Consider the following 14,348-nt stretch of genomic DNA (forward strand, 5'->3'; position numbering starts at 1 on the left):
CCCGTGCATAATGGATCATGTAGGCTTTCTTTTTTTCCTGGAGAACTAGCAAGCATGGAGGCAAACCTCCCAACTGCTAAAAGCTGTCTGCCTCCTGTTGTTCCTGAGGACTTGCCAAACACTGCCTTGCCGTGGATGGCTCTGGATTTAAGTATTGGGCCATTACACAGTCTGAGCTATGGACAGAGAGGGAGACAAGATGCAGTAAAAAAAAATAAGACCAGAGGCATCTGATGAGAATGAAGACTTAATTTATTTACAGTGTTGCTTCCTTTTTGGTGCTGAGGTGTCCTCCTCTAACATTTCAATAGGCCCATGCAACAAGATCTTCTAGGGGGAGAGACATGCGTATTGTTCCAGCAAGGTTCAGACAAGATGTGGTCTTCAGGCATTTCCCTGTTCAGCCTTGGCTGGAGGTGGGAAAAGGACACAGTGAGATAAGTATCCCGGTGAAGCAGTGTCCAGAGCCCTGGACATCTTCTCTGTGTTCTGGTGGCTATGGGAGTTCAAGCCCTGCTAAAAACTGGGAAACTGGCTCATCTAAAAATACCCAGTTGCATACAGATAACTGAATGGAAATGGCTGGACACATTGAAGATATATATCCATGCTACAGAGAGAGGACGGGAGGCAGAGGTACCCCAGAGATACATGAGCTATCCCACTACATATTCTCTCAGCACCTGTATTTCTCAAAGGAAGAGAAAAAATAATCCAGGGCATAGTCTGAAAGGTACCCATCAAAGACATGTGAATAATATAAAAATTTCACCAAGACATTTGTTAGACAATTCCTCATTATCTTTGTGTCTGAGGCATAGCAAACGTGGCCCTGAAAAGGGCAGAGACACAATGGCTGAGTGTGTTCAGTCCCAAGGGAGATTTCAGTCTTATTTGTACAATGTGACATACACACACAGCAAAACACAAGTGCGTCTGTGTGAATGAAGTCAGCAATGCTGGGACTGCCGTTCCTAGTGAACAAAATGAAAGCTTTATCTGATCTTACACAAGACATGGGGTGGCAGCATTGCTCTTCCTCTCAGTACTGAGGCATACCTAGAGATTGCAGTAGGCACAGTGAGGATAAATGCTGACAGCACACCCAGGCTGAGGAAACCCAGGTCTGCAAAGACATTCAAGGCAATCTGCAATAGGCCATACTGGAACATCTCAGTTGTTCCTGTGCAACCTACCTGTGGTGCAAGGAGCACTGTACTCCTGTGTGGCAAACTCATCTGGAAAACAGAAAGGAAAGGAGAGCAGGCTGTCAAGAGCCTCTCGGCACTCCTGGCAGAGGGACGGGTGCTAGGGAGTCACTTCTCCCAGGCCCCACACACGCTGCTGCCGCCACCCTCTCCTTCTCCCCAGAGATCTCAGCCGGGCGGGAGGGAGCCTCGGTCACGGCCTGTCCGGAGCCCAGCGCAGGGCAGAGCTGCTCCGCAGAGCAGCCCCGGCAGGTCTGCACCCCAGGGTGCCCTAGAGCTGCTCAGACACCTGCTGCCAGCACCCCGGGCCGGGGCCGGCTCTGTCGCTGCCGCCTGGCGCCGCAGCCGGGACGAGGAGCGGAGGGACCGCCTGGAAACGCGGGCGGGGCTGCGCTCTGGGACCGGCCTTGCACACGGGACCCCAGCGGCCACAGGCCTCCTGCGCTCTCTCCCTTAGGGGAGGGCGGCTGCGCAGCAGGTGCAGGCGTGAGGGGCAGCCCTGCAGGGATCTGCACACCGTCACCGCCGCCCGGACCTGCCTCTCGGTGTTCCGTGGGGCCCGCCCGGGCAGGAGCAGGAGGGCAGGGTGGTGGCGGCTCCAGCTCTCCGGGCGCCTCTGTGCTCAGAGAGCTCAGGCAGCGCGGCGGGCGAGGGCCCCGGCCGGGGCAGGTGCAGGTCCCGCCGCTCCCGGGCCAGCCCCAACCCCGCACTCACCTGTCTCGTAGTAGTCATAGACCTTCACCTGCGCCGGCTTCAGGCCCTGCACGGGGACGTCCCGCTCCACCGTGAAGGAGAAGCTGAGGGTCTCGCTGCCCAGCTGGGGAAGGGAAGCGGTGGAAGCTCAGGGGCGGCTCTGCACCACCCCGGGCTCCCCCGTGTCCCCCCACCGCTCCGGGCTCTGTCGCCCTCCGCTGCCAGCCCTGCCCGGGCCCTGGGGCTGCAGGAGCTGCAGGTCTGGCTGGGTGCGGGGGAAACCCTGGGGCCTTGCCCCACACTGGTGGAGGCTCTGGCTGCTGGGGAGGTCAGGGCCTGATGTGTGCGTGGGGCAGAGGGAAAGGCTGCTGGGGCTGAGATGGAGAGAAAATCAGTGGCAGTCAGGTTTATGTGTCATGTTTACAAGTCCAGAGATGCTTAGCATTGTTCTCTATCTCTGTACATGCTATTGCCAGTGTGCTACAGAATTCACTGTGTGCCCATGGCAATGCTGATTCAGTTCTTACCTGCTCTATGTACAGCAGAACATGGTTTGAGCTCACTTCTGTCCGCTGGATCTGGTGAAACCAGCTGTTTGAGAGCTGGGAAGAGGAGACATGGAAGAGTTTACTGATCTGAAGGGAAGTTAGTCAACCATCCTTCAACTCATCTGAGCTTCTTCCACCCCTAGAGCCTCAGCTGATGGATGGTGAGAAGTAAAGCACATGAGTAAAGTCCTTCCCAAGGGACTTAGCAAACAGTCTTGTGCGAAGCCATGCAGAGTACGTCTTCCCCAAGTTCCCACCATCTCATGCTCCTGCACCTCCTTGATACAAAAATAGAATGAGGGTACAGCATTGTCACAGCTGTTGTACATCTCCCAAGGCTCCTGAGTCCCTGAAATTAGACCTGATGGTCTCCTTTCAGCTCTTGGTCTCAGGGCTACTGCAAGCTACCACAAGTGTTTGAGGGGTGGGAAGAGAGTGCTGATGCTGGCATCCCTCATTCACTACTCCTCCACAGCTGAGGGGTGGAAGACCTGGAGAAAAACAGGGACAGGTCTAACAGCAGAGAAGACAACAGGGGAAGAATTAGATGCTCCTTTAAATAAGGAAATTGGTGCCCCTGATTAAGGACAGCTATAATCAAAGAAATGCTTTACACAGCATCCTACCTTCGTCACAGAGGATTTAATGGGTATGAATCCTGACAGCATCTTCACATCAACAATCACCATGTTGGAGACATTGCGCTCCCCGGTGTAACTAAGGAACCAAGTGACAAAGTTTCAGTGCACCTCAAATGGAGGCTGGCGCACTTCCACCTTTTCCATAATACTTGCCACCCCACCACATCCTGACAGTCCAGCACCTTCTCCAGCTATGCCATGGCCTCCTAGTCAGCTGTGCAGCCTCTCGGTAGCCCAGCCATGGGCTGCCCACACAGCTCCACGACAACAGGACATGTCCTTCCTCTACAGCCTTTCCTCCCAGCCCAGCTGTGTCCTGCCCACTTTTCCAGGGAGGCACTGCTCCTGCAGGGCTTCCACAGTGGCTCACCCTGGACAGCCAGACCTCCTCCAGCTCCCATGGCTTCTCAGGAAGGCTCAGACCCAAATGCAGACTCACCTGACATTTATACCTATGTCAAAGACCTTGTGAGCATTGGAGTCCACACATGTCTCTGGCATCCTGTACACGTGGAGCATGAAGGGTCCATCCTTCTGTGTGGGCTGCACGTTGTATCTCAGGCTTGTCTAGAGGAGAGAGTGTGTGTGTGTCTGCTCAGCACTTGAGAGAGACAATCCTCTCCTTGTCCAGCCTCCCCACTTCTCCCACTCTCCCAGCTCCTCCACACAGTGGATTCTTCCTTCCTCCCTCCCTCCCTCCCTCCCTCCCTTCCTTCCCTCCCCCCCCCCTTCCTCCCTCCTTCCTTCCTTCCTTCCTTCCTTCCTTCCTTCCTTCCTCCCTTTCTCCCTCCCTCCCTCCCTCCCATCCTTCCTTCCTTCCTTCCTTCCTTCCTCCCTCCCTTCCTCCCTTCCTTCCTTCCTTCCTTCCTTCCTTCTTTCCTTCCTTCCTCCCTCCCTCCGTCCCTCCCTCCCTCCCTCCCTCCCATTCTTTCTCCTCCACACACCTCTACTCTTCTTCTCCTATTCCCTCTCCCAGAGCCTTCCCTCCCACTCCTACCCTCTGTGCTGTCCCTTCTGCCCTCTCCTTAGCTCCTGCCTGGCAAAGGACTCCCCTCCTAGGGATGCCACCTGCTTCCCCCATCACCCTCACCTGCAGGTAGATGCATCCATCGCCAGAAACCTCCATGCTGTACTCCCCGGGCACCTGGGGCAGGGGCACACGCTGGAGCAGCAGCCGGTTTGTGGGATCCACTTGGAAGTCTTGCTGGAAGTCCCCTCCAGATCGCAGGGTCACTTTGGAAGCCGCTCCACTCTTGGCATAGGTGACAGCTCCATACAGGGACAAGGCTTGGAGGGCCACCACTGTGTCCTGGAAGAGACGGGTCCCGGCACCCAGGGGACAGACTTAGCCTTTCCACAGCCTGCCTTTTGCTGCCAGGAGACACCCGCCCCTCCATTCTTCACTTTCTCCAGTTTTAAGAACAAAGGACACAGGGAATGAGCAGCTTTTGCATCTTTCCATTCTCTTCCCGTGTCCTCTGCACAGCAGTTGCATGTTCCCTCAGCTCCCTGGTGTGCAGCTCTGAGCAGCCTCCACTCGCTCGCCACAGGGTGAAGCAGCAGCTTCAGATGCAGAAAGAAATTGCAGTGGGAGCCCTCTCCAATGACACAGTCCCTTGCGTCCCTACCGTGGTGCCCCACTGTAGTGTCAATCAAGCCAGGTCATTAAGCAAAATATCAGTATTTCCCAGAGGTGCATACCAGCCTCTTGCCTCTTGGGAACTTTGGAAACCATTGTATATACTACAGTGAGATACTGCAGTGCTGCAGTCCCTGCCCTGGCAAACATTACTGTGCTCCCACCTAGGTCTCTGACACTTCCCATCTTCTGGCATTGATGCGTGAGGTGGCAGGAGGGAAGCAGCTCACCTGGGTGGAGGAGAAGCCTCCATTGGGATTCTGCTGACCGGTGATCCACTTTGCAATAAGAGATGCGAACGACAGCTCCTCCTGGGAAGGTGTCGGCTGCGTGGTGAGGTGAGCAAGGAGTGCATAGGCTGTCATCTCCACTTCAGCAGAGGGAGCTCGGTAGCGTAAGTATGGGAGATGAACCTCTGGCTCTTTCCCTGGCCGCTGCCAATGAACAGACCCATCTTTATGGGAGCCAGGGAGCGTGTGGAGAGAAGACAACAACCATTTATTAGTAGTTATTGCAAGGGAGTTCTTGATCTGCTGCCGATCCAGCTGGGAGGCCAGAGCCCCCAGGATACATCTGTCACGTAGCATGAAATGGTAAGTGTCAGGTTTACACTAGCTGCATGTTTACAACTAAGCTGAGTCTGCTGAGGCTTTGTCCTCAGGACTGGATACCACTTTGTCCTAGACTCCAGATTGACACAGGTATTTATGGGCTTGGACACCTCGAGGTATGAGTGACCTGAGCAGGTCACCAGGGCACCAGGCTAGCACACCTTCCCTTTTGAAGCAGAGATACCAGAGTCAGGCAGTGACAAGCTCTGTGAGGCAAAATGACCCTACGACCGTCAGCAGGGCTGGGGATGCTTCCTCTCACAACCCTACTGCCCATCACTTGGGCAAAACCCACTGTCTGGCCCTACTTTACCAGAACACTTCCTGACTTTACTCAGGGGTTACACTGTAGCCTCTGAAATGACCTGCATGTTCATTTTCCTGCACATCTCATGCACCTTTTCTCTGACTGATCGTGCCTTGTGCTGTGCAAGGTCAGCTTTGTTTGATGTTGAGCATGTGTAGTCATAAACATTGCTAAGACCTCGCTAAGCAGTACCTGGTGTGGCAAGAGGAGTGGACCGAGGATGGACACGAGCACAGTCACCCTTTACTTCAGGACCAATGGTGATGGTGCCTGGTGCTACCTGATGAACTCCCTCAGGGCAGAGGAGTAGAGCTGGGCACTGAGAGTGAATTCTCAAAAACTCAACCTCTTTACACAAGGCTTTCCTCTCCCACCCCCTGTCCCTATCCACAGAAGCCATTTCCTAAAGCCATTGCCCCACCAATTTATCAAAGGAAGATATAAGGCCAGTGGGTTGGAAGAAAGAGATGTGCCACCAGGAGCACTCACCCTTTTTCACGGCTTCCTTTTCGAGTGAGCCGAGCAATGCCTTCCGTTTCTCCTCCTTGCCTGCCAGGGCGAAGGTGTATGCCATCAGTGCCTTGGTGTACACGTGGTTTTCTTTTTCATCTGCTGCTGTTTCCAGGCAGAACAGGGCGTTACGCACCACTGAGTGCTGGGGGGGAGAGATACCCAGTGATTAGAAGGGTGGGGAGAAATGAGGTTTTTGCCCTACTACTGACACATAACTCCACTGAACTTTGAAGAGGGGTCTGCCAGAATGAAGTCTAGGGATAAGTAGGGAACGATTTTTTCCAGTAATGCTAATATTGTCAGCATATAATTCTTATATCACAGGGATCAACAAACAAGTCCTTTTTTCAATGTGGAGGAAATTCTGGGCAGTAAAGTGTCATCATCAACTAACACAACATAACTGACTCAAGTTCAATTGCAGCCACATACAGTTACAGGCAGAGGAATCTCCAGCAATGCGATAGTGATGTAGGCTGTCAGCGAGACCTCGTTGTCCACTCCACCCTGCAGGAAAACACAAAGGTAGATGCTGACGCAACCACGCTTCTTATATTCAGTCTTTTCTCCCACTCCAGTGGGAATACTTTATTCTGCATTGTAGGCCACTGGCTTGTCTCCTTCCCCTTGCAGCTGATGTGGATGTATCAATATCACTTATAAAGTTCAAGTTAGCTTTTATTCTCCTTCTTATTGTGGTGATCACGTAGAATCATAGAATCATTTTGGTTGGAATAGACCCCTAAGATCATCAAGTCCATCTAGTACTAAACCATGCCCCTAAGAACCTCATCCATACGTCTTTTAAACACCTCCAGGGATGGTGACCCAACCACTTCCCTAGGCAGCCTGTTCCAGTGTTTCACAACCCTTTCTGTGAAGAAATTTTTCCTAATACCCAATCTGAACCTTTCCCGGCACAACTTGAGGCCATTTCCTTTTGTCAGATCCCTTGCTATTTCACAGAAGAGACCAACACCCTCCATGCTACAACCTCCTTTCAGGTAGTTGTAAAGAGTGATAAGGATGACCCTGAGCCTCCTTTTCTCCAAGCTAAACAACCACAGTTCCCTCAGCTGCTCCTCCTAAGACTTGTGCTCCAGATCCCTCTTCAGCTTCATCACCCTCCTCTGAACTCTCTCCAGCGTGTCAATGTCTTTCCTGTAGTGAGGGGCCCAAAACTGAACATAATATTCAAGGTGGGGCCTCAGCAGCGCCGAGTACAGTGGGATGATCTTTTTCCTAGTCCTGTTGGCCACACTACTCTTGATGCTGTTGGCCTTTTAGACCACCTGGGCACACTGCTGGCTTATATTCAGCTGGCTGTTGATCAGCATGCCCAGGTCCTTTTCCCCCAGACAGTTTTCCAGCCACTAGTCTCTGAGCCTATAGTGCTGCATGGGGTGGTTGTAGTCCAAATAGAGGACCTGGCATTTGGCCTTGTTGAACTTCATACAATTGGCCTCAGCCCAATGATGCAGTTGGCCCAGATCCCTTTGCAGAGCCCTCCTACCCTCCAGCAGATCAACAGTCCCACCCAACTTGATTTCATCTGCACACTTACTGAGGGTTCACTCGTTCCCCTCATCCAGATCATTGATAAAGATATTAAACAGAACTGGCCCCAACACTGACGCCTGGGGAACACCACTCCTGAGCAGCTACCAACTGGATTTGACTCCATTCACCACAACTCTTTGGGCCTGGCCGTCCAGCCAGTTCTTTACCCAGTGAAGAATGGCCTTTGGCTCCCAACTTCTTGCCATTGACGTGGGCATTTCCCATCTGCCTGTATACTCAAGAAGCTCAACTGGACCTATCTGACTTAGGGTCAACTTCTAGCCTCACAAAAAAAAACCAACCAGGCAGTCATGTTACCTTCATGGCATTGTTCAGGAGTGTCCCAGAGCTGTGGAAACACCCATTCTCCTTCTGTTTGTAAGACAGCCAGACCAAAGCATCCTGGATGTGCTTCTCATCTATGAAAATGTAACGCCGGGCCTGGGCAAAGGACTTGAGGACAAAGGCTGTGAGCCTGAAAGAGAGAAAGAGCAGTGAAAGAGCCGAGCATGCCTGTTACATGTCACAGGTGACAGGGCCCATGAGCACATCATCTGCTTGGAGAAAGGCAAGAAGACCTGGGGAACTGTGGGCCAGTTAGTCAGCCCACATGTATATTATATCTTCACCTCAAAAATCTGTCCAAAAAATGCTTCACAACTGGATTTCTTGTCCCTCTTTTGTCTCATGAAACCCTGTGATCCCTTTCTATTGAGGCTACAGTTTGAAGGACAGTTATTGGTCTGTATCTAAAAAAATCGCTTTAGAAAAAGTAGGGAATAGCATTCCAAAACATCTGCATAATAGTAATACTCAAAGTGACAGGGAAGAATAATTAAATCCCTGCTAGCTCATGGTCTATTGGCAGGACTCTTGCATTAGAAATCCATGCCTCACGGGCTTCCTAGAAGTCCCCAGAGTTTTAGAGTAAAAAAGAACATGTTAAAAGAGTGTTTGCTAGAGTTGTTACAAGCAGTTATGGAAAAGAAGCAGGCATGAGGCGAGAAGCCAGCATGCTACTGAGCCAAGTATTGTTGCAGAAACTAAAACTGAAGGTGATGAAGTCATCCATTCTTACTCTTACCTGAAGTTGAAAATGCATGGCAATGATATGCTGGAGCAACTCAAAACTTTGCAGTAAGTCACACTGACAATACACATCCTCCTCCAGGCTCTATTTGCTTAGTAATACACAAATGCTCTTGAAAAAAATCATACAGCACTGCTCTTATATTATCATCCTTTCCACTTATATGGAAACACCCTTCCTAGCAGCATTCTCAGCAGGTGCTGGTCTAGAAGAGCTGCCACTGCAACTCTTCGGGCTTCCTCAGTCAGGATGTGAAATCCCTGCTCCCTTCATCCCCAATTTATGACCATTTCTTTCATGTTTGTCATGGTCCTCAGACCTGCTGGTGGGAGAATGTGCTTCAGCCACATAACAGGCTGATGCAGCCTATTTTGTTAAGGCAGCACAGGGACCACACCAGCGCAGGAAAGCCTGGTGGTCTACAACAGAATTTCATATTTACTGTCATGCTGCACTTATTATAAATGTGTAGAGGAGAAAGAGGAGCATATAAGGGATGCATAATTGACATGAAAATCTCACCAAGTGTTCCCTGGTTGGCCATAACGTAGTCCAAAGGTACTGTAAGATCCATCTGGGTGCTTGTAGTTCAGCTGCCTCTGATAACCTGTAATGGAGAGTTAAAGCAAGATTCAGATGCCAGAGGAAGTCTACTGAGGGATGGGGAAGTAGAAAAACAGCTGTATCAGCAAAGGCAAAGGAGAGGAGAGTAGGTAAGCCCTGTCCTAGCCAGTAAGAAGTACTATACATCCCCACTTCCATGCACTGCTTGTATTTTGTGAGGTGAAGCAACACCTGCATTTCTTCAGAAGGGAGGACATATTAGTGACAATGGACAAGTAACTGTAGCAGGCCACCTGACAACTCTGCACTGCATTGCAACCCAATTCCGGAGCAAAGAAAAGTGGGTGCAATGATCAGGTACCCTAATGCTTAAGCAACAGAAAATAATAAAGGAAAAGGCAGTGAAGGGCCTTCTCAGGCATACAGCAGAGACCATCTGTGCATGAGAGAAGCTCTCTCTTCATATTTGGCCAACATTTGACAGAAGCACCCCAGGCAGGATCTGGAAAAAATACAATGCATAAGCAAAAGCCATGTCCCAGCTCACCGCTCACTAAGTATCCAATGGCCTTGGATTTGACCTCCTCACTCAGCTGCCCTGTCTTGTTCAGATAGTCCAGGACATAGATGTTGGGTGCAAACAGGACCATGTTCTGCTCTCCACAGCCGAACGGCATCTGGAGGAGCTGGTGCAGGTTCTGCATGGCAGTGCCCATGATGTCACCTGGGGAGCAGGAGATACTAGAGGTGTATTGACAATGCTCAGGGTTGTCTATCAGAATCAGAGGTGGCCACTGAATGAGAGAAGCAGGAGATAATGAAGAAGAACAAAAGAAAATCTGAATTGATAAACATCTTGGAATGAAATGCAGAACAGCAGAGAAAAAGAGGGAAAAGAGAGGGAAATGAGAGGTTAGGGCACTGGCAGAGAACGCTGAACAAAAGGACATGCAGAAAGGGCAAAAGAAAGATCACAACTGGAAGGGAAAGTGCTTGAGACAGAGGGGTGAAAGACAGGAATGAGGTGTGCTGGAAACCAGGAGAAAAGACTGTGAGGTAGGAGGCCAACAGAGAGGGGCAGAAACAGTATATGGTTCTTCTCAAAGTCTGCTCACTCACCCAGCACTGAGAAATGTGCTCTTCCTGAGTCTTGTACCACATTTGAGGGTAGCAACAGGGAAAACTTCTCTTTTACAGGTACTCCTGAGAGGGAAACAAGACCCAAAAAGCTTCAGTGCAGTGCCAAGAAATGGCTAATGAAAGGGGAGGGGGTCTCAGTGAAACAACAGGATCACTTCCTATTAGAAATGCCCTGACTTCAGTCTCTTCGTTCTTCCCTGGCTATAAGGCAATCTCTGCATGAAACCACCCTCACCACTGTTAGGCACTGTGGATCACATCTCTACAGCTTTTTCCTGGGCATGCTAGAAAACAGGAGACAGGGCTTGTAACTCCAATGTCAGCACACAAGAGAACAGGGATGCAAACAGTCATGCTAAATCTGTCCTAGTTCATACTCTGATGCTTAGGCAGGACTATCCATTCTCTAGGGCCTTCTTCAGTCTTACATCTCAGGCTCCCAATTGATGAGGCATGTTTTGATTACCTAAAAATATCAGCCTGTGTGGAATACATTAGAGGCAGCACTATCTTCCTTCTCCAGACTTGTCCCACCCATCAAACCAAACAGGAACAAATGGAGAGGGTGGGGAGAGACGGCTTTACCTTTTACACAGAGCACAAAGTTCTGGGTTGTTTCCTTCTCAGCTCCTTCAGGCTTGGGTGGGATGAAGGAAAATGAGAGAAGTGAGAAGTTAGTGAGACAGGAAGTACAGACAGACAGAGGAATCCTCAACAAGGACAGAGAAATCTGCCTATATGAGATTATACAGCACTCTGTCCAACTGCATCACAGTGTATGCTCTAGCCTGTGGAAAGCTCAGTCCTCTCATTCCCACAACCCACATACCTCCACCAGCAGCTGTCTGATGACTGTGTCTTTCCGCCCTTTCTCAGGGGTCTCCACGATGGCGTTCCCGCAGGGCTGCTGGTTCTGCAGGGCCTCAGTGCTCACCAAGAACTCCACCTGCCCTGTAGGAAACAAGGGTCAGCCAACCCTGCCAGGTAACAGGAGTCACTGCCACTTCCAGGAATTTCAATCTGCAGGCCCATGGGTGGGGACTTCCCTTCACACCTGGGCTCTGCTTATTTCCCACAAGAACGTGGCTATCTATATCAGAATCCATCTTGGAGGAGATAAGCTGCACTGCCATCAAAAGGTGACTCTTTTCCAGAACTTAGGACACCACAGAGGTGGGACTCACTAGCCTCACTGCTGTTCAGCACACTGCTGCCTGCATGCACAGCACAGATGCTACCACAGCACGTAACAACAGTGAAAACAAAGTATGAAGATCCCATGGGGCAGTCATCTAATCTCTGGGAGGGATGGAGACAACAGAGTATCCCCACTGGCTTGCAGCGTCTCTGGCTTCAGAAGATGTTGTCCAAGGGCTGTAAGGCTCGATGATGCTACATGTGGTACCACACAGAGCCTTGGACACTGTGAGTCTGCCAGCCTTTGCCTCCCAAATAACCCCAAATGAGACAGGTATTCAGCTCTAATGCTTACCAGGAAATTGTGTTACTCTAACACCCAACACTGAATGGGGAGAACATCACAGAGAAAATCTCTCTGCAGTTTTCAGCACCCTGAGACCTTTACCTAGAGATCTGGGAGTCACCAGCCAAGCCACGGTTTTCCTCCCATTCTCACAAAGACAATGAGATTCTTCATCCTTTTCCACCGGAGCAGCCAGGAAATGAGCAGATTGAGCCAGAGTCATGCTGACCTGCCAGTTGTAGAGAAGCACAATCAAGGAAGGGTGATCATGAGAGACAGGGAGCCAGGAAGCAATAGCAACAGCTGCTTCTTCAGAGGCAAGGGAGCAGGGAGCTGGAGTTGTGGGTTCTGCATTTGGAGTACATAGGAGGAATAACAAGAATTTTGGGACAGAAGGGTCTAGGGCTACTCAAAGATATAAGAAGGCTAGGTGAAGGTAAGAGGTGTACACAAGAGGTTACACAAGTACAGAGAAGGATTTAAACCTTCCTTACCCTGATGCAGGCAGTCAGGTAGTTGAAAACTGTGGCTTTCAGCGTGAAGGACTCACCACGCACCACAGAGTAGGGCATGGTGAGCTCTACAAAGAAGGGCTGGAAGGCTGTGAGGGACACTGTTGTGGACAGGCCAAAGCCTGTGTCTGCCGAAGTGCAGAAGGCATTGGCTTTCCACTCGGTGATGGTATCGGGGATGGTCACATTTAGATCAGCATTTCCGTCAGAGCTGGTGAAACACAGAGAGTAAGGACAGAGGGTGTTTTTTTTATGGCGTTTTGGTGACTATCTGTGCCCCTTTTGACCCACTGAACAGTACTGCCTGTGTGAACTGTATGTTTGTTACTGTAGGGCCACCCCACCTCTTCTTCCATACCCATGACCACTCCTTGGACAAACTTAACCATGGCTGAAGATAATTCCTTCTCAGAGGTTTGCCAAGTGATCTCCTCAAACAATAAAAAATGTTTTGGCATTGAAAAGGTTTGGCAAACATATGGGGGATTCATGTTTTCACCTTATAAAACCAGTTTTATTAAAAAGGAAGGAACTAGCCCAAGGTGCTTACCTTATAGATACTAAACTCCAAATCCAAGTTTCTGGGAAATACTTTCGGACTGTCTCTGTCACCTCTTCAGGAGTGCTTAATGTGGCATGAAGTCTGTCTGCCTGAAGGCCTGAATGCAGTGAGACGCAAAAGATATCAACTACTGACAATTCCAAACACGCAAGATCTACATCAGCATCATGCTTTGGTCTGAGAAAGTGTCAATCTACATGACAATTAGAAGCCTTACTGGCAGCAGATGTTTGCTGTGGTTGTAGTGAGTACTGGTACCCAGAGCAGTTAAGTTTCAGGGTCAGGGCTTATTAGCAAGAACTAGCCTTCCAGCATTTCCTGCTAGTCTCCAGCAAACCTTAGAGTATGCGGGGCAACACTTCACAGGTTAAAACAAGGATGTTAAAGCAAAGAGCTATTTATTACCTTCTGTGATACCTTCTGTGCAAGCAGCCCTGTCTCTTTCAGGCACAGTCTTAACCTGACATCCTTCTCTATCCTATCAGGCCAAGTAGCAATGGAATGTCCCTCTGTTGCAGTGTTTTTTACAGGGTCATTATGATTCAGAAAACCGCCTCCCTGCTGAATTTACAGCTTCTAAAGAACTAGGCTAGAGATGCTCAAACTAAAAACATGCAGTTGGAATTTGGGAGGGATAAAAATAGACTTTTTCCCTAAACCAAATATTTCACACGTAAAAATTATTCCCAAGAAGATATTCTGAGTTTGGGATGAAATTGGGTAAAAAATAAGCCTTTGTTTGACTTTAGTTTTGAACAGATGACAAACAGAAGGGTCACGAGCAGGATGGGACAGTTGGTTTGCTTGACTTTGACAAAAAGAAAGAGAGATACACACAAGCAGATAAAGAAGAAAAGTTCTTAACTGAATTCTAGTTTTGGTCATCTTTACTTTGCCTAAATTAATGTCTCTGTTTCGATAAAAATTGTGTAGCTAGCAAGTGTCCATACTATCTCTGCAACAGGCACCTCCAAAGTCTGGGAAGATTTCAGAGCAGGAATGAAAGATGCTATCAGAGCTGTATCACATAGCTCCAAGCAAGAGTGACAGTGGCTTGCTTGTATTGTCTATCATGATATTTCAGTCTTCTGACTTCTGCCTGTTTCAGTTTTAAAATAATTTAAAAGCACCTATCCTGCATCTTATCAACCTGTATTAGAAGTTGAGATTGGTACACTAAAGTGTGCCAATGGAAAACTCTCTAAATCAGTTGTCCAGCTAGAATAATCTAGATTTTCCAGGATATTTCCCTTAATACGAGACTCTGGATGATGACA

General features: G+C 49.6%; 1 protein-coding gene across 1 annotated transcript in view; it reads right to left on the reverse strand.

Moving 5' to 3' along the window:
* Window positions 1–1,042: 1,042 nt before the first annotated feature.
* Window positions 1,043–14,348, reverse strand: part of LOC308040812 (alpha-2-macroglobulin-like) — a gene marked incomplete at both ends in the record, with an annotated part of 29,365 nt that continues 16,059 nt past the window's right edge. Inside the window, 19 exons of the mRNA XM_080345160.1 lie at window positions 1,043–1,059; window positions 1,197–1,238; window positions 1,923–2,025; window positions 2,429–2,503; window positions 3,076–3,166; window positions 3,530–3,657; window positions 4,181–4,399; window positions 4,960–5,183; window positions 6,137–6,302; window positions 6,593–6,667; window positions 8,039–8,195; window positions 9,333–9,417; window positions 9,922–10,098; window positions 10,494–10,577; window positions 11,100–11,151; window positions 11,344–11,465; window positions 12,100–12,226; window positions 12,492–12,720; window positions 13,060–13,168. Of these exons, the coding sequence (XP_080201286.1) occupies window positions 1,043–1,059; window positions 1,197–1,238; window positions 1,923–2,025; window positions 2,429–2,503; window positions 3,076–3,166; window positions 3,530–3,657; window positions 4,181–4,399; window positions 4,960–5,183; window positions 6,137–6,302; window positions 6,593–6,667; window positions 8,039–8,195; window positions 9,333–9,417; window positions 9,922–10,098; window positions 10,494–10,577; window positions 11,100–11,151; window positions 11,344–11,465; window positions 12,100–12,226; window positions 12,492–12,720; window positions 13,060–13,168 (2,282 nt within the window). The remainder of the gene's footprint in view (window positions 1,060–1,196; window positions 1,239–1,922; window positions 2,026–2,428; window positions 2,504–3,075; window positions 3,167–3,529; window positions 3,658–4,180; window positions 4,400–4,959; window positions 5,184–6,136; window positions 6,303–6,592; window positions 6,668–8,038; window positions 8,196–9,332; window positions 9,418–9,921; window positions 10,099–10,493; window positions 10,578–11,099; window positions 11,152–11,343; window positions 11,466–12,099; window positions 12,227–12,491; window positions 12,721–13,059; window positions 13,169–14,348) is intronic.

Source organism: Nesoenas mayeri (assembly GCF_963082525.1).
Source record: "Nesoenas mayeri genome assembly, chromosome: 1".
NCBI classification, from domain to species: Eukaryota; Metazoa; Chordata; class Aves; order Columbiformes; family Columbidae; genus Nesoenas; species Nesoenas mayeri.